The sequence below is a fragment of the Ascaphus truei genome, chromosome 7 (genome assembly GCF_040206685.1).
Source record: "Ascaphus truei isolate aAscTru1 chromosome 7, aAscTru1.hap1, whole genome shotgun sequence".
NCBI classification, from domain to species: domain Eukaryota; kingdom Metazoa; phylum Chordata; class Amphibia; order Anura; family Ascaphidae; genus Ascaphus; species Ascaphus truei.
The window spans coordinates 22,033,516-22,061,394 of NC_134489.1; the positions used below are offsets into that span (position 1 = coordinate 22,033,516).

Genomic DNA, 27,879 nt, shown 5'->3' on the forward strand with positions numbered 1-27,879 from the left:
AGAGGTTGGCGTAACTGGGGGAAAATCTAGTGCCCATTGCTGTACCACACAGTTTTAGCTAGAAAACCTCATAAACCAGATTTTTTTTCTTAAATATTAATATAAAAACCTGATATTCCTGAAGAAGGCATAGGTACGCCGAAATGCGTTGGATTATTGAATATTGATTTTTAATACACCAGAGGCTCTTCTAGTGGGTAGATGCCCGCTGAGAGTCAAGCTAAAGATTGCATAAACCAGGGACTCGAGCCTGTTTGACTGGGTGGACACAACGAGGGGAGCTCCAAGCATCCTGTAGCCCGCCCCCTGACAATGGAAGTGCGTAGTGGAGTGGCAGGAGGGAGGAAGCTGACTCCCAGCAGGACGCCATGATACCAGCAGCCGAACCCCAGACGGCAGTGCGACACCCCCCGAGTGGGAACACCCGAGGGACGAGCGCAGCAAAGGGAGAGGCAGTGCCAGCAACTTCGGTTCCTGAATCGACTCCTTAGGATACGTGCAGCACCATTGATTCGGGGGGGGGACCTTCCTTGTGCTACAGTGGGCAGCCCAGGTTTATAGCCATACCGGGCCATCTTCTCTCAACACCCACACAGGCAAAAGTTTTTTGGTTCTTTTATTCATCTTTAGTTATTTAGTATAACCTCATTGTTACATACTGTGTTGTCTCTTTAGTGTATAACAAACTTATTGCTGTTTGTTTATTCTTGTCCACCATTACATCTGCTGTTTACCATTAGCGCTCCTGTTTCTCTTTTTGTTTGTTCCTTTCTACATCCAGGATTGGTGATCTGTGGTTTTGGGGCAGCTTACAGTCAGCATTGTATATTTACATTTTTTTCACATCTATATCAACCAATAGACATTCTACCTATTGCCCTGTTACATCTATGGACAGTGGACTTTATATAGACTCTTTGTAAACCCACACTTTGTTGTTTGTAATTTTACTACTATACATTGTGCCACGGCAAGGTTAGCACTGGTTCTGATTATATCTGTACTTCCTTAGGGACTAGTCCATGTCATTGTCATCTGCTATATGTTGCTGGTACTTGCTGAGCAACTAATCACCTGCTCATCCACATACAAGCACCATATAGCTCAGTAATCCAGTTAGTGGTGTATGCTTTACATTGTCCCTCTTCACAGGCTCTGGTTCTGTGTAGCGCACTCAGTCCCACCCCCCTCTCCTATTTGCTTTTACTCATGAAGAGGTTGGCGTAACTGGGGGCAAATCTAGTGCCCATTGCTGTACCACACAGTTTTAGCTAGAAAACCTCATACACCAGATTTTTTTCCCTTTAATATGAATATAAAAACCTGATATGTAAATCCGGCAGATAGCCACTTTTTTCCGAGATTCTCTTCACTGCGCTCCACACCCATTATGATTGATGGAGGTGTATAGACAGTTACGTTTGTTGTAACTAAAAAATAGCACTTTTTCCATTCAATCTTATCCAGCATTAGAAGGACATCACAAGTATCTTTCAAATAAGATTTTTGTTCTTTTACAAGGCCTATTATTTCTAGCATAGGGTTCATTATCTCCAACCTATCAGAATTCATAGATAGCTTCTTACAGAAATATGTAAAAGAACAAAAGTCTTATTTAAAAGATACTGGTGATGTTCTTCTAATGCTGGATAAGATTGAATGGAAAAAGGGCTATTTTTTAGTTACAACAGACGTAACTGGGTTAATCCCTGATGAAGACTACAAGTTGAAACGCGTAGGGTGATGCTTGTGGAGAGAGTACTGACTGAGGATCAATATTGCAGTTTTTATCCTTTTTGCTGGAATAATACACCAGTTGCTGGCTAACGGGAAAACAGAGGATTTCTTGTCTGAGTGCCTAACCCTCCGTGAGTGCTTCACGATAGAGCCAGAGGTGGATCTCGCGAGACGCGAATTGAGCTACCCCATGTGACGTGGCAGTGGTGGTGTGGGAGGACAAGCCGGGTACGGAAAATCGAGTACTGTGTTATACAGCTCCGGTTTCATCTCAACATAAACGGTCACCGGAGTGGGTAAGCAAGATCTCCATCTAACGCACTGTTTGTAAATATATTGTGATTACCCCACGGGCTATATACAGCAACTATTGGAGGATAAGCCAGGAATATATTGGCCATCTACAGAGTTATTTACGAACTTAGTACTCTAGTCCCAACCACCCAGAAGATCGTCACTGTGGATGGTAAGGAGGACTGTGATTTTAAAATTGCTGGCATAATATCTATAATCCATACGCATTGCTCTATAATTGCACTCTATGGCTATAAGGGTTCATATACAATTACTGTGATTTACATTATTGATATGATAGAGAACTCTCTCCCTTGTATTTTGGTTATCTGCATTTTTTTATAGCTTAGATAATATTTCTGTAGCTCATTTTTAATAAATTGTATTTTATTTAATTTTTGCACGATTTATCTCTGACTTACATTGGTATAGGACACAATTTCTATTTTTATTAGTCCATTGGATTAGATGCTGACGCCTGGGTGAATTTTTGTTCCTGTGGAAGCGGTGGAGTATTGTGTTAATTGGCCATTACCGCATTTTCTGAAGAGCTTTATATATTCGCATCTTTTCTCCTTAGAAATCATTATATAAACTGCCACGAGTATATCATCTCCAGTTGGAAGTGCTTTCTTTATTACTCACACAGATGCACTATTTCCTTATTTTAATTTTCCTTCCTTTATATCTCTGCGCCTAGGTCATTTGCGATCATTTATTCTTTCGACCACAGGGAGTCGTGGACCTAAGTGGCAGCATTGTTAAGTAGGGATAGATAGGAACTGGTAGCACCTCCCTCAGTGTATTATATGGTGATATAATTTTCACAGATATAAAGGTATGTTTAAATTTGAATTTTGTTGCGCTGATTGTTCTTACACACACACTCACACACACTCACACACACTCACACACACTCACACACACTCACACACACTCACACGAATATTTCCATTTGCTTTACGCTTTGCTGTGGAGGGTTTTTGTCACTTTTTTTACCCACCATAACTTAACTAAGTATGGTAAACCCCATCCTCAGTGCTTCATTGCATAGCCAGTTAACCAACGGCACACTGATGAGACCTATTAAAGTCAAAACGGCTGTCTGTGGGTGGGTTTTCTGGCTATGCATTTAACCCTGGCTGTGCTTAAAGCTGTGACCATGCAGCAAGCTTAAGCCTATAGGGAACCATGTTAAAAATTGTTTTCAAGCAAAAGGTGACACTGTGTGCCCATTTGCATGTCATTTCCCAGAATCACTTGCTGCAGTGGAAGTGCTGTGTGCTGGGTGATAATAGTGAAAGTGGGGGTGAGAAATAGGGATGGGGGGGGCTGTACATCCACAGCAACACAGAGGAGGAAGAGGATGCTGGGGGGGGGGAGGTATAGGATGGCACAATAGCAGGGAGGACTGTGGCAGGACGGCCTGTAGCCGAGGTCAGGGAACAGTCCACACGTGTAGTTTCAGGATAAATGAAAACTTCAGTGGCTTTATTTCTCCACAGCAACATAACATGCGGGTACACTGTCCATTTAAACAAAGCAAATCCTGCTCCCCATTGGGAGAAACTGACTAACACAGCAGGCCTATCTAGCAGGCTGGCTGGCTAAACCATAACCAAACCGTAAGAGTCTTTTAAGCAGTCAGAAAAACAAAGGAACAAGTCTTACTTTGGTTGCAGTAAGTAGTGTGCTGTATCCGTTTGGCTAGCAGCACATATATCCGTGTGCTCTGGTCTGAGAGAGACAGCTACTGCCAGTAACAAGATCCTTTTCTACCTTGCTGGCTATCAGGTGTCAGCTTACATCCTGATTACCTATCTTCCACCTGAGTTAACCCTTATGAGTGCTGGATGAAGCACTCAGACATATGTCTCCCAGGCATAACTGATAGGAGTTGACTTCACTCTGTCACATACCTCCCCTGTTTGTGTGTGGCTAGTGTCCCACATGGCTAAAGCCCGACCCTCCACTCCTTCTCTTGACAAAAATTCAGCATTTCCATGGTCCTTTCCAGGTCTATGCTGAATATCAAAAGAGAAGGGTTGGAGGGCCATATACCACCTGGTCAACCTTGAGTTTGTGTCCTTCATGGTGTTTAACCACTTCAAGGGCGCATGGTCAGTGACCAGGGTGAAGTGTACTCAGGTGACATAATGTCTCAAGGCCTCAATTGCCCATTTTACAGCGCGGCACTCCTTCTCAATGACGGAATACCTCACTTCCCTTGGGAACAGCTTCCGGCTGATGAACAGTATGGGGTGTTCAACACCATCAAATTGCTGAGACAGCACTGCTCCCAGTCCTACCTCTGAGGCATCCATCTGGATGATGAAGGGCTCTTTAAAATCTGGTCTCCGAAGAGCGGGGCCCTCTGACAGGCATTTTTTAAGCATGTCAAAGGCGTCTTGGCACTCCCAAGACCATTTAACTTGGGTCGGGGCACTCTTTTTTGTCAGATCTGTTAGGGGTGCAGAAATTTCTGAAAAATTGGGGATAACCCGCCTGTAATACCCTGCTAACCCCAAAAGGGCGCGGACCTGTGTCTTTGTCTGTGGGGTGGGGACTTCATTTATGGCGGCCACCTTGCTAGCTAGTGGCCTTACTATCCCCCCCTCAATGGCATAGCCCAAGTATTTTGTAGTGGATTTACCCAGGGCACATTTTTTGGGATTTCCAGTGAGCTCTGCTTCTCTTAAGGATGTTAGGACTGCCCTTAACCTTTTTATATGAGACTGCCAGTGTCTGCTATAGATGACAATGTCATCCAAGTAGGCCGCGGCATATGCCCTATGGGGTCGTAGTACCATGTCCATTAACCTTTGGAACGTGGCTGGAGCCCCATGTAACCCATATGGCATAGTAACGAATTGGTATAAACCGAGAGGGGTGGCGAAGGCAGTTTTGCATTTGGATTCTTCCGCTAGATGTATCTGCCAATATCCTTTCGTTAGATCTAGGGTGGAGATATACTCTGCTTTACAAAGCGAGTCAAGCAATTCATCCACCCTAGGCATTGGGTATGCATCAAATCTGGATACAGCATTTACCTTTCGCAAATCCACGCAAAACCTCACCTTCACATCTGGTTTAGGGACCAACACTATAGGGCTACACCATTCGCTGTGGGACTCCTCGATCACGCCCAATTCCAACATGTCTATTATCTCCCTCTCTACCAGGTCTTTTCGGCCCTCTGGCAATCTATAGGGACGGGACCGTACTTTTACGCCAGGTTCTGTCTCAATCCTATGGGACACTAAATCAGTCTGCCCTGGCAGCTCAGATAAAACATCTGGGAACTGGTCACATAATTCTAGTAGGTCTGACCTTTGTTCCGTTGTTAACTGCCGTCCCATGGGAACCTGATGGTAATTGTACGTACTACCCTTTGGAAGCTGTGGACCAAATCCGTCTCTCCTTCCCGAGGGTGGATGAACAGCGATCTCATCATTTTCCAGGGTTTCAGGAGATTCACGTGGTAGATTTGTTTACCCTTCCTGGACTCTGGTTGAGAGATCTCATAGTTCACCTCCCCGGTGCGGTGGAGAACTTGGAAAGGACCCTGCCACTTCGCAAGGAGTTTACTCTCTGATGTCGGTAGTACTGTAGTAGCATCACTTGGTCCCCAGGTTGGAAGACCCTCAAGCGAGCATTTTGGTTGTACTGCCTCTCTTGAGCAGATTTGAGGTTTTCCTTAGCAAACTGACCTATCATGTCTAGGCGGTTTCTAAGATCTATGACATACTGAAGGGTATTCTTGGAGGGGGAAGGCTCCTCCTCCCAGGATTCCTTCAGTAGGTCGAGAATACCCCGAGGTTGGCGTCCATATAGGAGCTCAAACGGGGAGAAGCCTGTGGATGATTGGGGAACTTCTCGTACCGCAAACAACAGGAAAGGGAGAAGTTCATCCCAAGCTTGCTTTTCAGTGTCCACAAACTTCCTAAGCATGGTTTTTAAAGTACGGTTAAACCTCTCTACGAATCCATCAGTCTGAGGATGGTAGAATGAGGTCCGGACGGATTTTACCTCCAATAACTTCAGGACATCCTGCATTAACTTTGCCATGAAATTTGTTCCCTGGTCAGTTAACATTACTTGGGGAAGTCCTACCCTAGAGAACAGTTCTAACAGCCTGTGAGCAACCTGTTTAGCAGTGGCTGATCTCAGAGGGAAGGCCTCAGGATATCTGGTGGCATAATCTACAACAACGAGTATAAATTTATGTCCCTTCGCAGAGGGTTCTAAAGGTCCGACCAGATCTACCCCAATTCTCTCGAATGGGACGGCTACCAAGAGCAGAGGGACCAAGGGAGCCGGCTTCTGTCCTTTTTGGCTAGTTAACTGGCATTCAGGACATGTCTCACATAGTTTCATGATGTCACCATGTATGACTGGCCAGTAAAACCGGGACGAGATGCGGTCCGTGGTCTTATCTCTGCCCAAATGACCACCCCATGGGAGAGTATGGGCTAGGGTGAACACTGTTTTAATCAACCCTTTAGGGACTAGCATCTGGCGAATGACCTCCCCTGTTTGTGTAACCTTATTCACACGATATAGGATGTCATTCAACAGTTCAAAATGTGGAAACCCTTTTACACCTTGTTCATCCATTATCTTGTTGTTGACCTGTACCACCTTCTCATATTGTCTAGCCAGAGCTGGGTCCTCCCTCTGCCTCTGACGGAAGTCAGGAAGATCCAGGACTGGCAAAATTCCCGTATCTATCTGTTCCCCACCCAGGTCATCCCCGGCCATGACCTGCAGTCCTTTGGGCTGACTAATGTTACCAAGAGTCCCAGCCTTTCTTAACCAGTCCTCTTTTTCCGCACATCTCTGTTTACGTGTCTTTGGGACGTGGTGTCTACGGGGAAAATCTCTGGGGAAAAAGGAAACAAGTCTCCGGGCTTCTCCGGCACCAGAGAAGTAGGCTCCGTAGGAGTAGGGGCCAAGAATGTTTCGAAGTAGGGCTAGTCTCGGCCAAGTAGAACAGGAGCAGGTAGCCAGGGAGCAACTCCCACTAGTAGGCTAGCCTCTTGATCCTTGATACGCAGTAGAACGTTCTCCGTTGGGTATCTCTTTGTATCCCCATGGATACATTCGATATTCCAAGGAGAGTCATAAGATAGTCTGTTGCTTGGAATTAGGCCCTCTAGGATCAGGGTTTTTCCAGATCCCGAGTCCAGCATGGCTTTTACTTTTTTCCCCTCCAGAGATGCTGGGACTAACCACGGATTGTGGTCCCCCCGGAGACAAGCTGTGGCAGTGGTTCTGCCATATGAACAGTCCATCTCATCATCTCCTGAGTCCGCAAACTCGGTCGTCAGCGGAAGCTCTCGACGGGGCTTGGTGTTTTGACCTCTCCGCTGTTGGATGGGATCCTCCCTTCTGGTTGGTGGGGTTATCCTCTCCACCGGATGGGTGACAGGAGTCCATGTTCTCGGGGAATACTGTGGGTGGTGGCCTCCCTTGAGTGATCCAATGGCCTCGGACCCGGGACGGGCGTCTCTGCGGGAGTTTGTACCAGGAACCCTCCGAGATGGGAAAGGGTCTTCCGATCGGGTTGACTGGATCTCCCGAGCTGGCGAGTTGTAGACCCCTCGATTGTCTGCTCTCCTGCCTATAGCATCAACGGAAGCAACTGGTGTTTGCACAGACCATTCCCAGCTATCCTGTTGGGTGTCGTCGCCAAGGAAGTTTTCCACCAAGTGGACCGCTGAATCCAGGGAAAATGCAGCGTGTCTTTTTACCCAGGAGCGGGAGGAGGGGGGCAGTATCTGTATGAACTGCTCGAGCACAAACTGGATCTCTGCCTGGGTATGCTTCTCCGGTTGTATCCACCTGGTACATAAGTCTACTAAGCGGTGGGCTACGACCCGGGGTCTGTCTCAGTTTGTATATTTGACTGTCCGGAACAGCTGACGGTAGGTCTCTGGAGTAAGGCCTAGGCGATCCAGAATAGCAGCCTTTAGTTGCTGATAGTCCATGGCCTCGTCTGCTGGAAGAGCCTGGTAGGCTGCCTGAGCTTCTCCTTTGAGGAGTGGAGCCAGAGTCGTTACCCAGCGATCAATTGTCCAGCCATGGGCCGTGGTTACCCTTTCAAAAGTGAGGCGAAATGCCTCTGGGTCTTCGGTTGGCTTCATTTTATGCAATATCACCGGTGGGTTATTTGGAATCTCTGGTCTGCCTGGGGCTCGGCCTTTGACCAGCAGTTGGAGTAGCTTTTCCTCTCGCCGGGCCTGTTGCTCATCTTGCTGGGCTTGTCACTCTGCTTGCTTGGCCTGCCATTCTATTTGCTGGGCCTGTTGCTCAGCTTGTTTCTCTGCTAGCTGGAGCTGTTGCTCAAGGAACTGAGGAAAAAATGTCTCCATTTTTTTTTTGTGTGGCCCTTCAGATACAGGGGCCGTCCGACATCCCACTTCTGACACCACCTGTGGCAGGATGGCCTGTAGCCGAGGTCAGGGAACAGTCCACATGTGTAGTTTCAGGATAAATGAAAACTTCAGTGGCTTTATTTATATTACACTGCGGCGATCAGAGAGTCACGCCACATTTGGAGAACCCGGGCTTACCCCCCCCATCCCCCCCCCGGCCACAGAAGGCCTCCCCATGCTTTGATACCCATACCCCCCCCCAAGGGCCCCATGAGACCCAAATTGACATGAAAAGAACTTGAACAATGCAAAGATACCTTGGTTCACAACCCATGCTAAATCTCCAACCATGGGCCGCAGACATAAAACTCTAAAATAATATCGGCTAAAAAGAACAATGGGATTCCTAGGGGCTTATATGTTCAATGTTCCAAGCCGATAGCAAAACCTAAGAATGGGAGTCCCTCCCAGTTCCCTCCCCCCCCCCCTCACATCCTCCCCCCACCTCACATCCCCCCCCCACCCCACCCCCCCTCCACAATCCCTCCCCCCCCACAATCCCTCCCCCCCCACCTTCCCTCCCCTCCCCACCTTTCCTTCCCCCCCCACCCTCTCTCCCCCCCCCCTCTCCCTTATGCTGTAGCCGAGACAGGCTGCTGCCCAAGACTCTACCATAAATGTGCCAGAACACTTGACAAGAGTACTCAGATGTTTATGTCAGGGCGAAATCATCAGGTTCTCATACAGATGCTGCTGTATGGGTCATTTTAAATCATTTACATGTTACCTACTGCGCATGACGAAACAGGTCTGCCACGCTGCATGCCTGGACCACATCACAGTATAGGTGAATCCAGGCTTGCTATGGTACACCTCAGGATCATAGTGCAAGGGGTATTAGCGCGATTGTGTTGTGTTCCATGTCAGACCTATATTGTTATGTATGCCAAGGTAGATTTGATATATTATATACCAGGATTGCGTAGCTATGTTAAAACAGCGCCGATGTATTACATGCCATGACAATAACGATGTGTAGGTTAAAGCAGGCTTATTATGTAACCTATCAGGAACACTTCTCTGTATATGTTAATCAGACAGCTGATTGTGTACTAATAATAGACTACGTATATGATACTACACACAACGCATACAGATCCAATAAAATAAGTTAACCCAGGCTTGCTATGGTACACCTCAGGATCAAAGATCAGGAGGTGTTGGCGCGACTGCGTTGTGTTTCGTGTCAGACCCATATTGTTATCTATGTCAAGGTAGATTTGAAATATCATATACCAGGGTCACATCGCTATGTTTGTACAAGCAGACTGGACGTATTGCATGCCATGACAATAACGAGGTGTAGGTAAACGCAGGTTTACTATGTTATCTACCAGGAACATTCGTCTGTATATGTTAAACCAGAAATCTGACTGTGTACTAGTATGGGCTATGTTCAGGATGCTACACACAACGCATACAGATCCAATAAAAGTTAGACCTAAGCCATAACTACTAACATCGAGGAGAGAGAAAGTTAGGACGCCCCCCCCTCAACTCCCCCCCCCCCCCACCCTCACCACTCGCCCCTGCACTCCCCGCCCTCCATCGCCCTAGTAGAACGCTGCCAACCGGCCCTAAGTAACCAACAGAGAAATACGCACCCTTATATACCTCACCAAAATGGTAAAATAACCCGAGCTATACAGCCAGCGTAAACGACTTCAACACTCGCAACCTGAACGTCTCTTCGGGTGCTTACCCTTCCCCCCTTATTCCACCCGCCCCCCCCCCCTTATAAACCCCCCCATACAAGTAAAACACGACGCATTCCAAAACCAAAACATGACGACAGAAAAGGGAAAAGCGCAACACACTAGCAACCTAGGGTCTAGACCCCTCTGTTGCACGCCGGTCACTGGTGCCGGAACCTCCCTAGATGGGCACATCTGCCCAAATGCCGGCCTTCACTAGGTCTGGCAACACAATATTAGGACCTGAAAAGGCCCTAATCCTATCTGCTCTCTATCCGCTGACTCTGTCCCAGCGGATCTTTTCCCACCCTCCCTCCCCCCCATACCCCCCTCCCCTCTCCCCCCTCCTTGGCACCACACAAACAACTACCAAAGAAAATATAGACAAGACACACCCCTACCCCATAAACAAAGCAGCTCTCGAAGTAATACATACCTAGGACATAAAAGCAAGATCCCCTCCAGTGGGAAGGGGGAGATCCTGAGTCCTCAAGCCACAAAAAAATCACAATGACATCCACAGCCCCAATAAAGATCTGCTCACTGAATGTTAAGGGACTCCAAAATAATAGAAAACGGAGACTGGCACTCAACGACATGAAAAAAACAGGGGGAGACATCATATTCTTGCAGGAGACCCACTTCACATCACAGGACCCCCCAAATTTATTCAAAAAAATATTCCCGACATGCTTTTTTGCATCATTTAGTAGTAAGAAGAGGGGTGTGGCTATCCTTATCAGACAAGGCACCCCATTTAATCATGTCAGAACAACAATGGACCCAGAGGGTAGATTCCTAATGGTATATGGCTCCCTAGCGGGCTCGGCAATCGTCCTGATCAATGTATACGCCCCAAACGAGAACCAAACAGAATTTTTACAAGCTGTTCTCGAGGGTGTTGACCCGGGATATCTGTCGTCGATGATAGTGGGAGGAGACTTAAATATGGTCTTAAACCCTACCGAGGACAGATCAACCACCATGGGCCCCCCCCGCAAAACCCACTCCCAGATCAAAGGGAAAAGGTTCAGGGAAATCATGAGCGAATTCTCACTGGTGGATGTCTGGAGAACCCAACATCAGGGCCAGAGAGACTATACATTCTACTCAGCACCTCACCAGACTTACTCTCGAATAGACCACATTTTGACCACCAAAAATGTGATGGCGGCAGCCATAGAATCAGACATTGGCTCAATCACATGGTCAGACCATGCCCCGGTCACCTTGACTCTGTCAGTCCCCTTTGAAAAAACAACAGCGTACACCTGGAGACTGAACGATTCACTACTAAATAACCCAGAGATTGAGAGAGAAATCAGATCCTCACTTAAGGACTATTTCTCCCTCAATATGGGAACAGTCTCCTCTCCAGCAATCCTATGGGAAGCCCATAAGGCAACTATCAGAGGGAAATTTATTTCCATCGCATCCCACAGGAAAAAAGCCCGCCAAGCGCTAATCAAAGAACTCGCAGAAAACATAAAAGCAATAGAGCAAGCTCATAAAGCACATCCCTCAAAAAAAATATACAAATCATTAATAGATGCTAGAACAAAGCTTAGACAAACCCAGCTGGAGGACGTTGAAAAGGCCCTCAAATGGACCAAACAACAATATTATGACAAAGGCAACAAGGCCGACAGACTCCTAGCCAGTAAATTAAGAGGGATACAAAAAAGATCCCAAATAACGGCGATCAAGAGTAGGTCTGGTGAGATTCAATATAGTGAAAGCAAGATTGCAGCGGAATTCACAAGATATTACACAGAACTATACAACTTGAGAGCTAAAAACGGCCGACCTGTACCGATAGCGTCAGAATCTATAACTCAATACTTAAATAAATGCCAACTCCCCTCACTGACGGAGGAGGAAAACACAGTCCTCAACGCTGAGATCTCAAAAGAGGAACTGGAAGAGGCGGTCAAATCACTAAAGCTCACTAAATCTCCTGGCCCTGACGGTTTCACAAATATTTACTATAAAAGATTCTTGCCAACCCTCTCCACGCATCTGCTAAAAACATTCAACCATTTTATGGAAGGGAATCAAATCCCCCCAACAATGTCTCTAGCCAATTTGGCTATAATACATAAGGAAGGCAGAGACCCGATGCAATGTGGAAGCTACCGTCCAATCTCCCTCCTCAATAGTGATCTCAAACTATATAGCAAAATTTTGGCAAACAGGCTAAACCCAATATTACCGAGGTTAATTAACATCGATCAAGTAGGATTTGTCGCGGGGAGACAAGCCTCAGACAATACCCGAAAAATAATTAATATCATTGACCATGTTCACCTAACAGGCACCAAAGCACTCCTGTTAAGCCTGGACGCAGAGAAGGCGTTCGATAGAATAAACTGGCAATTTTTGGACCAGACTATGCGCAAATTTGGCTTTAAAGACGCATACTTAGAGGGGGTCCGTAGACTATATCAAAACCCGTCAGCTACAGTAAAACTACCAGGGGGCAATAACCAGAGATTCGAGATAACAAATGGGACTCGACAGGGATGCCCTCTATCTCCTCTCCTCTTTGCGCTAACGATAGAACCACTAGCATCAGCAATACGACTCAATACGGACATCCAAGGAATAGAAATTGGAAACAGGCAGCACAAAATCTCCCTATTCGCGGATGATGTCATACTAACCCTTTCCAAACCCCAAATCTCCCTACCCAACCTTCAAAAAGAACTCCGGGATTTTGGAAAAATCTCAGGATATAAAATAAACAATGATAAGTCAGAAGCCCTAAATCTAAGCCTGCCAGAGCCAGAGGTGAAACTCCTCAAACTAAACTTCAATTACCGTTGGAGCTCCTCTTGTATCAAATACTTGGGGGTTAAGATATCGAGGACCTACCAATCCCTATACCAACATAACTATCCGACCTTATTCCATAAAATTAAACAAGATTTAGAAAAATGGGGAGGTTATCAAATATCATGGATCGGGAGAATGGTCTCGGTTAAAATGAACATACTCCCTAGGTTATTGTATTACTTCCAGACTCTCCCGGTCCACATCCCTGGCTCGGAACTGAAAAATATCCAAAAACTAATCTTCCACTTTATTTGGCAAGGTAAAAAACCTAGAGTCCCTAGAACAGTTCTCTTGGCCTCAAGGGGGAGAGGAGGACTGGGAGTCCCAGACATCACAAAATACTACCTAGCTGCCCAACTGCGACAGGTGGTAGTCTGGAACGCAAACCCAAACCAATATTGTTGGCTGGATATAGAAACACAATATGCCGGAACGCCTTCACTGCCAGCTTGCCTTTGGTCCCTGAACAAGGAGGACATGCAGAATAGCAAATTCAAACTAGGCCCAATGAGACACACATGGGAGACCTGGACGAAAAGCAAACTCAAGTACAAGCTCACAACACCACAATCCCAACTTATACCGATTCACAAAAATCCGAAATTCCCACCTGGCTGTGAGCCCAGACAATTTGACCAATTTCAAATCAAAAACATCAAGGTGATTGCCGACCTCTTGAGCCTCGGGGAGTTCCTGAGCTATCAAAACATACAAACCAAATATGGAATAATAGGACTGAACGTGTTCAAGTACTTACAAATTCGACACTTTATCCAAACAATATCCCCAACATTGAAATTTCCCCCTCTCACAGGTTTTGAGCGGCTCTGCAGAGAAACAGCTCACCAGAAAGGTCTAATAACACAAATATGTGCGGAGCTAGAGAGGGGCACAGAAGCCCCCACACATGACTATATGCTGCATTGGGCAGCAGAATTGGACATAGTTATAGACCGAGAGGATTGGGAAAGTATTTGGGAAAATGCCTCAGGAACTTCTATATGTACCACAATCAGAGAAAATATTTACAAAATAATGTTCCGCTGGTATCTTACCCCAGTCAGACTAAATCAAATCTACCCACTGGCATCCGATCTATGTTGGAGAGGCTGCGGTCAAAAGGGGGACATGGCCCACATTTGGTGGACATGTCTGGAAATTCAGAAATACTGGGAAACAACACAAAAATTAATAGAGGAGGTCACAGACCTCAAAATACCTGTTGAACCGCTGACCTACCTGTTGGCCAAGCCCCTAGACTATCTGGACCGACCAACAGGAAAATTAGTCTCCTTCATCCTCACGGCGGCTAGGTGTGCGGTGGCAGCCGCCTGGAAGAAAGTGTCTCCCCCCTCAAAACAAACAATAATAAGAAGGGTGCAAGAAGTAATGGACATGGAGAGATTGTCTGCTTTCCTTAAGAGGTCTTCTACCTCATTCACTAATATTTGGGATCCATGGTACACCCACATGGCGCTCCTAAGACGAAACACCCCTTAACAGATCAGAGGTCCAATGGACACCAAGATCCAAACCAGAACTGCCAAGAAGCTAGGGAAAAAGACCTTTCCCCATTACACCCTCCCCATCCCCTCCCCCCACCCCACTCCCCCTCCCTTCTCTATCCCCTCTCTGTTTCCATGCTCACGCCGCCCCGTTGGACCACATATGGTCAAGGAGACGTTGAGCCTTTCCTCTTTTCTTCCCAGTTAAGAAAAAAAAAAATGTGTATTAGGCGGGCTTACTGTTTGTATTATCTATACCCTGTAATGTCATATCTGCCTAATAAAAAAAATTGAAACAAAAAAAACAAAGCAAATCCTGCTCCCCATTGGGAGAAACTGACTAACACAGCAGGCCTATCTAGCAGGCTGGCTTTCTAAACCATAACCAAACCGTAAGAGTCTTTTAAGCAGTCAGAAAAACAAAGGAACAAGTCTTACTTTGGTTGCAGTAAGTAGTGTGCTGTATCCGTCTGGCACATATATCCTTGTGCTCTGGTCTGAGAGAGACAGCTACTGCCAGTAACAAGATCCTTTTCTACCTTGCTGGCTATCAGGTGTCAGCTTACATCTTGATTACCTAACTTCCACCTGAGTTAACCCTTATGAGTGCTGGATGAAGCACTCAGACATATGTCTCCCAGGCATAACTGATAGGAGTTGACTTCACTCTGTCACAAGGACCCTTACAACAAATTCTGATAGTGTGCGAGAAGCCCCATGTCTGCATTAAGTCCACTTGTTTGGGTATCAAAGAGTCTTCTCATTCGGAGCTCAAATGTTTTCCGTTCTTGGGTGCGTTTGAACATTCCATTGAGGATTTTGATTTTTGAATCATTTATGGAATGATCTGGTTGTGAGAAATGATGTCCCACTGGTGAGCAGTATCTTCCTTCTTCGTGGTGAAGTATGGAGTGTCTGTGCATATTCATTCTGCCTTGTAGTTTTTGGCTGGTTTCCCCAATGTAGCATCCTTGGTCACATTTGTTGCATTGAATCATATACACTACATTCCTGGATGTGCAGCTGTATGATCCTTTAACATTGAGTGTTCCATGGTTGTGTCTGGCTGGGGGATCTTGGCATATAAGTTTGCAGAGTTTGCAACGTGTGTTGTTGCACGGTTTTGTGCCATTATCAGTGTCTTTAAGTTTGTTGTGAAGTTTTCTGTTGACTAATTTTTGTTTGAGATTTGGTGGTTGCCGGAACGCAAGAATGGGAGGTTTGGGAAAGATTTCTTTTAATGTCACATCCTCTTCGAGCATGGGTTGCAGATCTTTGATTATTTTTCGTATTCCCTCTAGGGTAGGGTTGTATGTGGCCGCTAGTGGTATGCGTGTGGTAGGTTCTCTCTGTCTGTATTGTAGCAGGTGTTCTCGTGGGGCTTTTAGTGCAGATGTAATAGTTTTGGCAATGGTCTTAGGTTTGTATCCCTTCTGTCTGAACGATTCGGTCAGGGTTGTGAGATGCCTGTTTCTCTCTTCAGTGTCAGAGCATATGTGGTGGTATCTTATAGCCTGGCTGTGTATATTCTGATGAATATCAGGTGTGCGGAAATATAGAGATAAAGAAAAAATATTTCTAAAATCTGCAGCCCCAATGCTGGTTTTAACACAAAAAACACAATATCAATGATATAAAAAGCATCCGGCGCAATATAGAAATATAACAATTTAAGGAAGATTGCAAGGTAATTATGACTGTAATAATTGAAGAAAAATGTTATACTTATAATGATCCCAAGTATCAAAACAAGGAAAACACTAACATTACATAGATAGTATACCAGCAAACAAGCAACATTGTTTCATATAGAATGAATTGCCTGAAAATAGGTTAAAAATGGAATGTATAGGTTGATTCACAATGTCTTTGTATCTGCTCATGAGGAGTTCAACATTCTTGAGCTTTGGGGTAATATGAGTCTTATATGTGGGACCAGTACTTCTTATTCTTAATGTCTCTGGATAAATTGGAACAGGGGACCTTCACGCTGTTGGCACTTGCCTTCAGATGTAATATATCTGTTAATTAGACACAGCAGCGCCCCGGCTATATGCCGAGTCGTAATCCAATCCCAAAATCTACAACACAAACCTCCACCTGGTGCTCTACATAGCGTCCCAGGAAAGTGTGGGTACTGAGTACCTGATGGTCTCCTGATGTTTCTCTGGCACCGCTCGATCGCGTCTCCCTTTGATCGCTTCTGTCTGTCTGAGAGTGGCTGTGTGCGTCTCTGTAAGTGGCAGTTCACCGCATTCAGCTGTGTCTCCCCTCCTCACCGGTAGCATTTCAACTTCTCATCTCGGTATCAGCGACGCCTACGTTTGACTGTCCTCGCCTGTTCTCACAGCAATGCGCACATGCAGGTGCGCAGGAGCTCCACGAACACAGCTGCTATTCAGGGAATTATACAGAGCTTTCAACTCTGCCTCATCAGGTGTCTCTGATAGTGACTTATCAATAACCACTAGGTCAAGCCTATCTATACTATTTAGGAATAGAGAAGTACTATTATTAATTCAGTACATAATCCAAATCTCTCAGCCCTCGTAGCATTTCAAGACACGTTTAGTCACACTGCAATATTCTTCTATTTCAGTTCCCGCTAAGTATCTTTCAATGTGAATTATCACACGTCGGAGCACATTATACCAAGCAGCAACATTATATCTTTACAAATGTTTATTACAGATGTGGTAAGAGTTTAACTGTGATCCCCTAACCAATATCACCACAGGCGCAGGCAGCTAGTCACTACAATCATAGCTTCGCTGGGATCCTTGTCACTATATATTTTAGATTGTTTGCAAATCTCTTTACAAAGCTGAATGTATTTTAATCAAATGAATTAAAATATGTTTCATTATGTTCTGTACTAATATACATTATCATACATCAATCATATCAATCACATGGGACCATTCCTTATATGATTTGTATAATTGTGGTAATCAAATTAGGTAGTGCACCTAAGTAAGAGGAATCACCTTTCCTTTCAGCTAGTTTTTGTATACCATTTCTAATCCTCTGCTAGCACCCATTGTTAGCCATTTTTAACCTATCTAATCCTACAGTAATTATCTGTGCTGTTGAAGCGAAGTACTTCCTATCCCCCTTTTCCCAATACAGTGAATCAGATATTTTCTTATCCCGTTTTTCGTCAGTGATTCCTCCAGGTTTTATAACTGCAATCTTTTTAACTTTTTCTAACTTGTTTGTTAAAGTATCCCAATGCGTTTCGAGCAGGTTGAACATTATGTTACCGATTTGAATTAATACCCCATTAGCATTGAGACGTTAAATGAGGTTAACCTCACGTAAAATTGATTAAATGAGCGTAATGTATTAAGTCCCATGAGTTGCAGCTCCACTCTACTCCCACCTCACTAGATGTTCCATTTTTTCATTCTCTGTATTACAGAAAGGGAAACCCTTTGAGCTGGCAGTGGATGTTGGCTGTGGGACAGGGAGATACACTCGACCAGTGGCTGCTCATTTTGAAAAGGTGATTGGAATAGACATCAGTGAGTCTCAGATAAACGAGGCCAGAAGATCCACTTCAGAGGATAATGTCTTATACCAGTGAGTCCTCTCATATGTCTTTTGTTTGTCCAGCGACTTGCTTACAGCGGCCTTTATCATCACAACAAGGAGTTTCTCTACAAGTAGCTCCATGAATGTTATATAGTTATTTGTGCGACAACCTTTATTATTCCTGTGCTGTAAGATGCACGCTTCTGCGCTAATTATTGTTCCAGGTTTCATCTTTTACAGTGGGTCATTTCTCTCTGCAGCACATCCCCAGCTGAGGAGTTGCCTGTGAAAGATGCCTCTGTGGACTTAGTGTTTGCAGGGCTTGCTGCTCATTGGTTCATCATAGACAAATTCATGCAGGAAGCAGCTCGAGTGCTGAAGCCTGGTGGCTGTCTGGCCCTGCATGCTTTCATCCCTATATTTGAGATTCAATATCAGGACGTCTCTGAGACACTGACAGCCATCATTACTGAGGTGGGTGGAAACTATCTGTTCTGGTTCCTTTACAATGTAATCTAGAATGGACTACTGCTTAAATAAGTGGAGATTCCGCACGAAGCAGTGTATCAGAGCACATGCTTAAATAAGGGTTGTAACTCTTACATTTACTAAAGAACATAAGACTCTTCCTCACAATGTGATTCAGCTAAATGGATTCCTCTGTCAAATTAACTCTAATAATAAGCTAAAGCTGTTAAATTCTGGGCATTATTGAAATCCCTGCTCTCTGGTTAGAATTCCGGGCACTATTCATTCAGTAATGCCCAGAATATTTGGCAACTTGCCAATTCACCTTTCAGAGATGCAGCGGGCATGCGCTGAGAATTTAAAAGAAAAAACCTGCCAAATTGAAAATTGCTAACAGTAAATACACCTGAACCCCGTTATAACGTGGTCCTCGGGGTCCACCAGATATGACCGAGTTATAACCGAGATCACGATTTTAAAAAAAAATGGCCGCCGCGATAAGGGGTTCCATGTCCACCGGAGGGGGAGAGCTGGGATAACTCTCCCAGCTCTCCCTGAAGCAAGCGTTGCAGCGGTACCCCAAAGCAGGACTTACCCACAGCAGCCGTAGCTGATCTGTATCCTGTGCAGAAAAGCTGTAAGTCTGCGAGAGGGGGGGAGCGGAGGGAGGATCTCACACTGTCTGGGCCGGGATGTCAGCTGTCTGTGTGAGAACCCAACCAGCTCCCTTCTCTCCTCCCTCCCGGCAGAGGTACAGGGAGGGAGGGGGGAAAGGTGTGTGTATGGGGTGATGGGATGTGCAGGAAGGGGGAATGTGATGGGCAGGGGGGATGGGATATGCAGGGGGTGATGTGCAGGCAGGGCAATGTGGTGGGCAGGGGGGCTGGGATATGATGTGCAGAGGGGGTGATGTGCAGGTAGGGGGGTGATGTAAATGCAGGGGAATGTGATGGGCAGGCAGGGGGATGTGATGTGCAGGCTGGGTGGGTGATGTGCAGGCAAGGGGATGTGATAGGCAGGGAGGATGGTATGGGATTTGCAGTGGAGTATTGTATGTGTGTCGGTCCGTCAGTCAGTCCGTCCGTAAGCAATAAAGCTTTAAAAAATATAGCTTTTAAAAAACGGGAGTCACACTCACACCAAGTTATAAGTGGATCCGTGTTGTAGCGGATCACGCTATAACAGGGTTGAGCTGTACCTCTCTTGGTCCAAGCTCCAGCTGCATCTCCGTTCCCCTCCTCTCACACAGCACAGCTGCATATGCACGCTCTCTCACACAGCTGCTAGTGCTGTCAGAAGCTAGCAGGTCCTAACTAGTAACTTTGTTACATGCAACAAAGTAATATTTCTTCAACAACTTGTATAGCTTGTGATAAGGTAATTTTTATCTGGTTTTTATTTAGTTTGTATTTAAAATCACTGTCCCCCAACTTCTCTTCACCATCTCCCCTTCACCCACCTCTCCCCCATACCCCACTTCTCCCCCCTCATCCCTTTCCTCCCCTCACCTCACCCCTCTCTTCCCCCTCACCTCTCCCTCCCCCCTCACCTCTCCCTCCCCCCTCACCTCTCCCTCCCCCTCTCCCTCCCCCTCACCTCTCTCTCCCCCTCACCTCTCTCTCCCCCTCACCTCTCCCCTCTTGCAACCTCCCCCTCTCTCTATCTGCCCCCTCTCTTCTCCCCCCTCTCCTAACATTTCTCTCCCACTCTCACCTCTTTATTTTCTATCCTCTTGCACCGCCCCTCTCTCTATCTCCCCCTCTCTTCTCCACCCCCTCTTCTCACCTCTCTTTTTCTCACCCCCTCCTCTCCCCTCTCGTCTCCCCCCTCACCCCTCCATTCCCTCCCCTCAGCTCTCTCTCCTCTCTCACTCCCCACTCACCTCTCTCTTCACCCCCTCACCTCTCTCTCTTCTCGCCTCTTGCACCTCCCCCCTTTCTCTATGTCCCCCCTCTCTTCTCCCCCCTTTTCCTCACCTCTCTCTTTCTCCCCCCTCTCCTCAACTCTGTCTTCTCCCCCCTCATCTCTCTCTCCCCCTCCTCACCTCTCTCTTCTCCCCTCCCAAAAATCTCTATTCTCCACCATCACTCTCTTCTCCCAACCCTCACCTCCCTTCTCCCCCTCACCTCTCTCTTCTCCCCCCTCACCTCTTTCTTCTCCCCCCTCACCTCTCTCTTCTCCCCCCTCACCTCTCTCTTCTCCCCCCTCACCTCTCTCTCTTTTTGCCTCTTGCACTCCCCCCCTCTATTCTCCCCTCTTTCCTCACCTCTCTTTCTCCCCTCTCTTTACCTCTGTCTTCTCCCCCCTCATCTCTCACTCCCCCATCAACTCTCTCTTTTCCCCCCACTCTTCTCTCCCACACCTCTATTCTCCCCCCACCTCTCACTTCTCCCCACCCTCACCTCTCTCTTCTCCCCCCTCATCTCTCTCTTCTCCCCCTCACCTCTCTTTTCTCCCCCTCACCCCTCTTCCCCCCCTCACCTCTCTCTTCTTCCCCCTCACCTCTCTCTTCTCCCCCCTCACCTCTCTCTTCACCCCCTCACCTCTCTCTTCACCCCCTCACCTCTCTCTCTTCTCACCTCTTGCACCTCCCCCCTTTCTCTATGTCCCCCCTCTCTTCTCCCCCCTCTCCTCAACTCTGTCTTCTCCCCCCTCATCTCTCTCCCCCTCCTCACCTCTCTCTTCTCCCCTCCCAAAATCTCTATTCTCCACCATCACTCTTCTCCCTCCTCACCTCTCTTCTCCCCCCTCACCTCTCTCTTATCCCCCCTCACCTCTCTCTTCTCCCCCTCACCTCTCTCTTCTCCCCCTCACCTCTCTCTTCTCCCCCTCACCTCTCTCTTCTCCCCCCTCACTTCTCCTCCCTCACCTCTCTCTCTTTTTGCCTCTTGCACTTCCCCCCTCTATTCGCCCCCCTTTCCTCACCTCTCTTCTCCCCTCTCTTTACCTCTGTCTTCTCTCCCCTCATCTCTCTCTCCCCCTCCTCACCTCTCTCTTCTCCCCCTCGCACCTCTCTCTTCTCCTCCCTTCACGTCTCTCTTCTTATCTTATCCCCCCACACCTCACTTCTCCTCCCATCAACACTCTTCTCCCCCCACTTTTCTCCCCCCACTCTTCTCTCCCACACCTCTATTCTCCCCCCACCTCTCACTTCTCCCCACCCTCACCTCTCACTTCTCCCCACACTCACCTCTCTCTTATCCCCCCTCACATCTCTTTCCCCCCTCACATCTCTTTCCCGCCTCACATCTCTTTCCCGCCTCACATCTCTTCTCCCCTCACCTCTCTTCTCCCCCCTCACCTCTCTTCTCCCCCCTCACCTCTCTCTTCTCCCCCTGTCACCTCTTTCTTCTCCCCCTGTCACCTCTTTCTTTCCCCCCTCATCTCCCTCTTCTCTCCCTCACCTCTCTCTTCTCCCCCTTCACCGCTCTCTTCTCCCCCCTCACCTCCCCCCTCACCTCCCTCTTCTCCCCCCTCACCTCCCTCTTCTCCCCCCTCACCTCCCTCTTCTCCCCCCTCACCTCCCTCTTCTCCCCCCTCACCTCCCTCTTCTCCCTCTCACCTCCCTCTTCTCCACCCTCACCTCCCTCTTCTCCACCCTCACCTCCCTCTTCTCCCCCCTCACCTCCCTCTTCTCCCCCCTCACCTCTCTTCTCCTCCCTCACCTCTCTTCTCCTCCCTCACCTCTCTTCTCCTCCCTCACCTCTCCTCCTCCCTCACCTCTCCTCCTCCCTCACCTCTCTTCTCCTCCCTCATCTCTCTTCTCCTCCCTCACCTCTCTTCTCCTCCCTCACCTCTCTTCTCCTCCCTCACCTCTCTTCTCCTCCCTCACCTCTCTTCTCATCCCTCACCTCTCTTCTCATCCCTCACCTCTCTTCTCCTCCCTCACCTCTCTTCTCCTCCCTCACCTCTCTTCTCCTCCCTCACCTCTCTTCTCCTCCCTCATCTCTCTCTTCTCCTTCCTCGTCTCTCTTCTCCACCCATGACCTCGCTCCCCCCTCAACTTGCTCCCCCTACCCTCACCACTCTTTTTCCCCCTCGCCTCTCTCTCCTGCCCTAACTTCTCTCTCTCCATCTCACCTATTTCTCCCCCCATCACCTCTCTCTTCTCCCCCATCACCTCTCTTCTGCCCTCCTCACCTCTCTCTTCTCCCCCTCACCTCTCTCTTCTCCCCCCTCACCTCTCTTCTCCCCCCTCAACTCTCTCTTCCCCCCAGCTCTCTTCTCCCCCTCACCACTCTCTTCCCCCCAGCTCTCTTCTCCCCCTCACCACTCTCTTCCCCCTCACCCCTCTCTTCCCCCAGCTCTCTTCTCCCCATCATCTCTCTCTCCCCCTCACCTCTCTTCTCCCCACCCACCACTCTCTTTTTCCCCCTCACCACTCTTCTCCCCCCACAACACTTCCCTTCTCCCCCCTCAACACTCTCTTCTCCCCTCATCTGTCTTCTTCCCCCTCACCACACTCTTCCCCCCCCTCACCACTATTCTCCCCCCACCTTTCTCTTCTCCCCCCTAACCTCTCCCTTCCCCCCTCACCTCTCTCTCTTCCCCCTTCATCTCTCTCCCCCCCACCTCTCTATTCTCCCCCCATTCTTTCTTCTCCCCACCCTCACCTCTCTTCTACACACTCACCACCCTCTTCTCCCCCTGTCACCTCTTTCTTTCCCCCTCACCTCTCTCTTCTCCACTTCACCTCTCTTCTCCCCCTCACCTCTCTCTTCTTCCCCTCACCTCTCTCTACTCCCCCTCACCTCTCTCTACTCCCCCTCACCTCTCTCTACTCCCCCTCACCTCTCTCTACTCCCCCTCACCTCTCTCTACTCCCCCTCACCTCTCTCTACTCCCCCTCACCTCTCTTCTTCCCCCCTCACTTCTCTCTTCCCCCCTCACTTCTCTCTTCCCCCCTCACTTCTCTCTTCACCCCCCTCACCTCTCTCTTCACCCCCCTCACCTCTCTCTTCTCTCCCCCCACATCTCTCTTCTTCCCCTAACCTCTCTTCTCCCCCCTCACCTCTCTTCTCCCCCCTCACCTCTCTCTTCTACCTCACCTCTCTCTTCTCCCTCACCTCTCTCTTCTCCCTCACCTCTCTCTTCTCCCTCACCTCTCTCTTCTCCCTCACCTCTCTCTTCTCCCTCACCTCTCTCTTCTCCCCCACCTCTCTCTTCTCCCCCACCTCTCTCTTCTCCCTCACCTCTCTCTTCTCCCTCACCTCTCTCTTCTCCCTCACCTCTCTCTTCTCCCTCACCTCTCTCTTCTCCCTCACCTCTTTCTTCTCCCTCACCTCTCTCTTCTCCCTCACCTCTCTCTTCTCCACCCCTAACCTCCCTTTCCACCCTCAACCCCTCTTTTTCCCCCTCACCTCTCTTCTCCCCCCCTCATCTCCTTCTTATCCCCCCTCACCTCTCTCTTCTCTCCCCCCACATCTCTCTTCTTCCCCTCACCTCTCTTCTCCCTCTTTTCACCTCTCTTCTCCCCCCTCACCTCTCTTCTCCCCCCTCACCTCTCTCTTCTACCTCACCTCTCTCTTCTCCCTCACCTCTCTCTTCTCCCTCACCTCTCTCTTCTCCCTCACCTCTCTCTTCTCCCTCACCTCTCTCTTCTCCCTCACCTCTCTCTTCTCCCTCACCTCTCTCTTCTCCCTCACCTCTCTCTTCTCCACCCCTAACCTCCCTTTCCACCCTCAACCCCTCTTTTTCCCCCTCACCTCTCTTCTCCCCCCCTCATCTCCTTCTTATCCCCCCTCACCTCTCTCTTCTCTCCCCCCACATCTCTCTTCTTCCCCTCACCTCTCTTCTCCCTCTTTTCACCTCTCTTCTCCCCCCTCACCTCTCTTCTCCCCCCTCACCTCTCTCTTCTACCTCACCTCTCTCTTCTCCCTCACCTCTCTCTTCTCCCTCACCTCTCTCTTCTCCCTCACCTCTCTCTTCTCCCTCACCTCTCTCTTCTCCCTCACCTCTCTCTTCTCCCTCACCTCTCTCTTCTCCCTCACCTCTCTCTTCTCCACCCCTAACCTCCCTTTCCACCCTCAACCCCTCTTTTTCCCCCTCACCTCTCTTCTCCCCCCCTCATCTCCTTCTTATCCCCCCTCACCTCTCTCTTCTCCTCCCTCACCTCTCTCCTTCCCCCCTCACATCTCTTCTCCCCCCTCACATCTCTATTCTCCCCTCACCTCTCTATTCTCCTCCCTCACCTCTCTATTCTCCTCCCTCACCTCTCTCTTTTCCTCCTTCACCTGTCGCTTCTCCTTCCTCATCTCTCTTATCCACCCCCTCACCTCGCTCCCCCCATTAACTTGCTCTGCCCCTACCCTCACCCCTCTTTTCCTTCCTCGCCTCTCTCTCCATCCCTCACTTCTCTCTTCCCCCTCACCTATTTCTCTCCCCCCTCACCTCTCTCTTCTCCTCCCTCACCTCTCTCTTCTCCCCCCCTCACCACTCTCTTCTCCCCCCTCAACACTCTCTTCTCCCCCCCTCAACACTCTCTTCTCCCCCCTCAACACTCTCTTCTCCCCCTCAACATTCTCTTCTCTCCCCACTTCTACCCCCTCACCTCACCCTTCCCCCCCTCACCTCACCCTTCCCCCCCCTCACCTCTCTCCTCCCCCCACATCTCTCCCCCCACATCTCTATTCTCCCCCCATTCTTTCTTCTCTCCCCCCTCACCTCTCTTCTCCCCCCTCACCTCTCTTCTCCCCCCTCAATAATCCTTTGTCCCCCCTCACCTGTTTCTTCTCCCCCTGACACCTCTTTCTTTCCCCCCTCACCTCCCTCTTCTCCCCCTCACCTCTCTATTCTCTCCCTTCACCTCTCTCTTCTCCCACTTCACCTCTCTCTTCTCCTCCACCTCTCTCTTCTCCTTCCTAATCTCTCTTCTCCACCCCTGACCTTGCTCCCCCCTCAACTTGCTCCCCCCTATCCGCACCACTCTTTTTCCCCCTCTCCTCTCTCTCCTGCCCTCACTTCTCTCTCTCCATCTCACCTATTTCTCGCCCCCCCACCTCTCTTCTCCCCCCCATCACCTCTCTCTTCTCCCCCCCCTCCCCACTATCTTCTCACCCCCACCTCTCTCTCTTCTCCTCCCCTCATCACTATCTTCTCCTCCCCTCAACACTCTCTTTCCCCCCATAACACTCTCTTCTCCCCCCTCATCACTCTTCTCCCCCCCTCACTACTCTCTTCTCCCCCTCAACACTCTTTTCACCCCCTCAACACTCTCTTCCCTGCCCTCCTCACCTCTCTTCTCCCCCCTCACCACTCTCTTCTAACACCCTTACTTCTCTCTTATTCTCCCTCAATTCTCTTTCCCCATCACCTCTCTCTTCCCCCCATAACCTCTGTCTTTTCCCCCTCACCTCTCTTCTCCTCCCCTCACCTCTACCTTGCCCCTGCGCCCCTCTCTCCTCCCCCTCATCTCTTTCCCCCCACCTCTCTATTCTCCCTCATTCTTTATTATCCCCACCCTCACCTCTCTTCTCCACCCCTCACCTCTCTTCTCCCCATCACCTCTCTTCTCCCCCCATCACCTCTTTCTTTCCCCCCTCATCTCTCTATTTTCTCCCTCACCTCTCTCTTCTCTATCACCTCTCTCTTCTCCCCCACCTCTCTCTTCTCCCCCACCTCTCTCTTCTCCCTCACCTCTCTCTTCTCCCTCACCTCTCTCTTCTCCCTCACCTCTCTCTTCTCCCTCACCTCTCTCTTCTCCCTCACCTCTCTCTTCTCCCTCACCTCTCTCTTCTCCCTCACCTCTCTCTTCTCCCTCACCTCTCTCTTCTCCCTCACCTCTCTCTTCTCCCTCACCTCTCTCTTCTCCACCCCTAACCTCCCTTTCCACCCTCAACCCCTCTTTTTCCCCCTCACCTCTTCTCCCCCCCTCATCTCCTTCTTATCCCCCCTCACCTCTCTCTTCTCTCCCCCCACATCTCTCTTCTTCCCCTCACCTCTCTTCTCCCTCTTTTCACCTCTCTTCTCCCCCCTCACCTCTCTTCTCCCCCCTCACCTCTCTCTTCTACCTCACCTCTCTCTTCTCCCTCACCTCTCTCTTCTCCCTCACCTCTCTCTTCTCCCTCACCTCTCTCTTCTCCCTCACCTCTCTCTTCTCCCCCACCTCTCTCTTCTCCCTCACCTCTCTCTTCTCCCTCACCTCTCTCTTCTCCCTCACCTCTCTCTTCTCCCTCACCTCTCTCTTCTCCCTCACCTCTCTCTTCTCCACCCCTAACCTCCCTTTCCACCCTCAACCCCTCTTTTTCCCCCTCACCTCTCTTCTCCCCCCCTCATCTCCTTCTTATCCCCCCTCACCTCTCTCTTCTCCTCCCTCACCTCTCTCCTTCCCCCCTCACATCTCTTCTCCCCCCTCACATCTCTATTCTCCCCTCACCTCTCTATTCTCCTCCCTCACCTCTCTATTCTCCTCCCTCACCTCTCTCTTTTCCTCCTTCACCTGTCGCTTCTCCTTCCTCATCTCTCTTATCCACCCCCTCACCTCGCTCCCCCCCTTAACTTGCTCTGCCCCTACCCTCACCCCTCTTTTCCTCCCTCGCCTCTCTCTCCATCCCTCACTTCTCTCTTCCCCCTCACCTATTTCTCTCCCCCCTCACCTCTCTCTTCTACCCCCTCACCTCACCCTTCCCCCCCTCACCTCACCCTTCCCCCCCTCACCTCACCCTTCCCCCCCTCACCTCTCTTCTCCCCCCTCACCTCTCTTCTCCCCCCTCAATAATCCTTTGTCCCCCCTCACCTGTTTCTTCTCCCCCTGACACCTCTTTCTTTCCCCCCTCACCTCCCTCTTCTCCCCCTCACCTCTCTATTCTCTCCCTTCACCTCTCTTCTCCCACTTCACCTCTCTCTTCTCCTCCACCTCTCTCTTCTCCTTCCTAATCTCTCTTCTCCACCCCTGACCTTGCTCCCCCCTCAACTTGCTCCCCCCTATCCGCACCACTCTTTTTCCCCCTCTCCTCTCTCTCCTGCCCTCACTTCTCTCTCCATCTCACCTATTTCTCGCCCCCCCACCTCTCTTCTCCCCCCCCTCACCTCTCTCTTCTCCCCCCCTCCCCACTATCTTCTCACCCCCACCTCTCTCTCTTCTCCTCCCCTCATCACTATCTTCTCCTCCCCTCAACACTCTCTTTCCCCCCATAACACTCTCTTCTCCCCCCTCATCACTCTTCTCCCCCCCTCACTACTCTCTTCTCCCCCTCAACACTCTTTTCACCCCCTCAACACTCTCTTCCCTGCCCTCCTCACCTCTCTTCTCCCCCCTCACCACTCTCTTCTAACACCCTTACTTCTCTCTTATTCTCCCTCAATTCTCTTTCCCCATCACCTCTCTCTTCCCCCCATAACCTCTGTCTTTTCCCCCTCACCTCTCTTCTCCTCCCC

The 27,879-nt window shown here is 49.0% G+C and overlaps 1 protein-coding gene across 2 annotated transcripts in view; it reads left to right on the plus strand.

The window, feature by feature from the left end:
* The window catches only part of LOC142498794 (putative methyltransferase DDB_G0268948), a 142,123-nt gene that overhangs the window by 100,781 nt on the left and 13,463 nt on the right, over nt 1-27,879 (plus strand). For both annotated transcript variants that reach the window (XM_075607255.1, XM_075607254.1), the window contains 2 exons: nt 17,924-18,084; nt 18,297-18,510. In XM_075607255.1, coding sequence (XP_075463370.1) covers nt 17,924-18,084; nt 18,297-18,510 — 375 coding nt within the window. The remainder of the gene's footprint in view (nt 1-17,923; nt 18,085-18,296; nt 18,511-27,879) is intronic.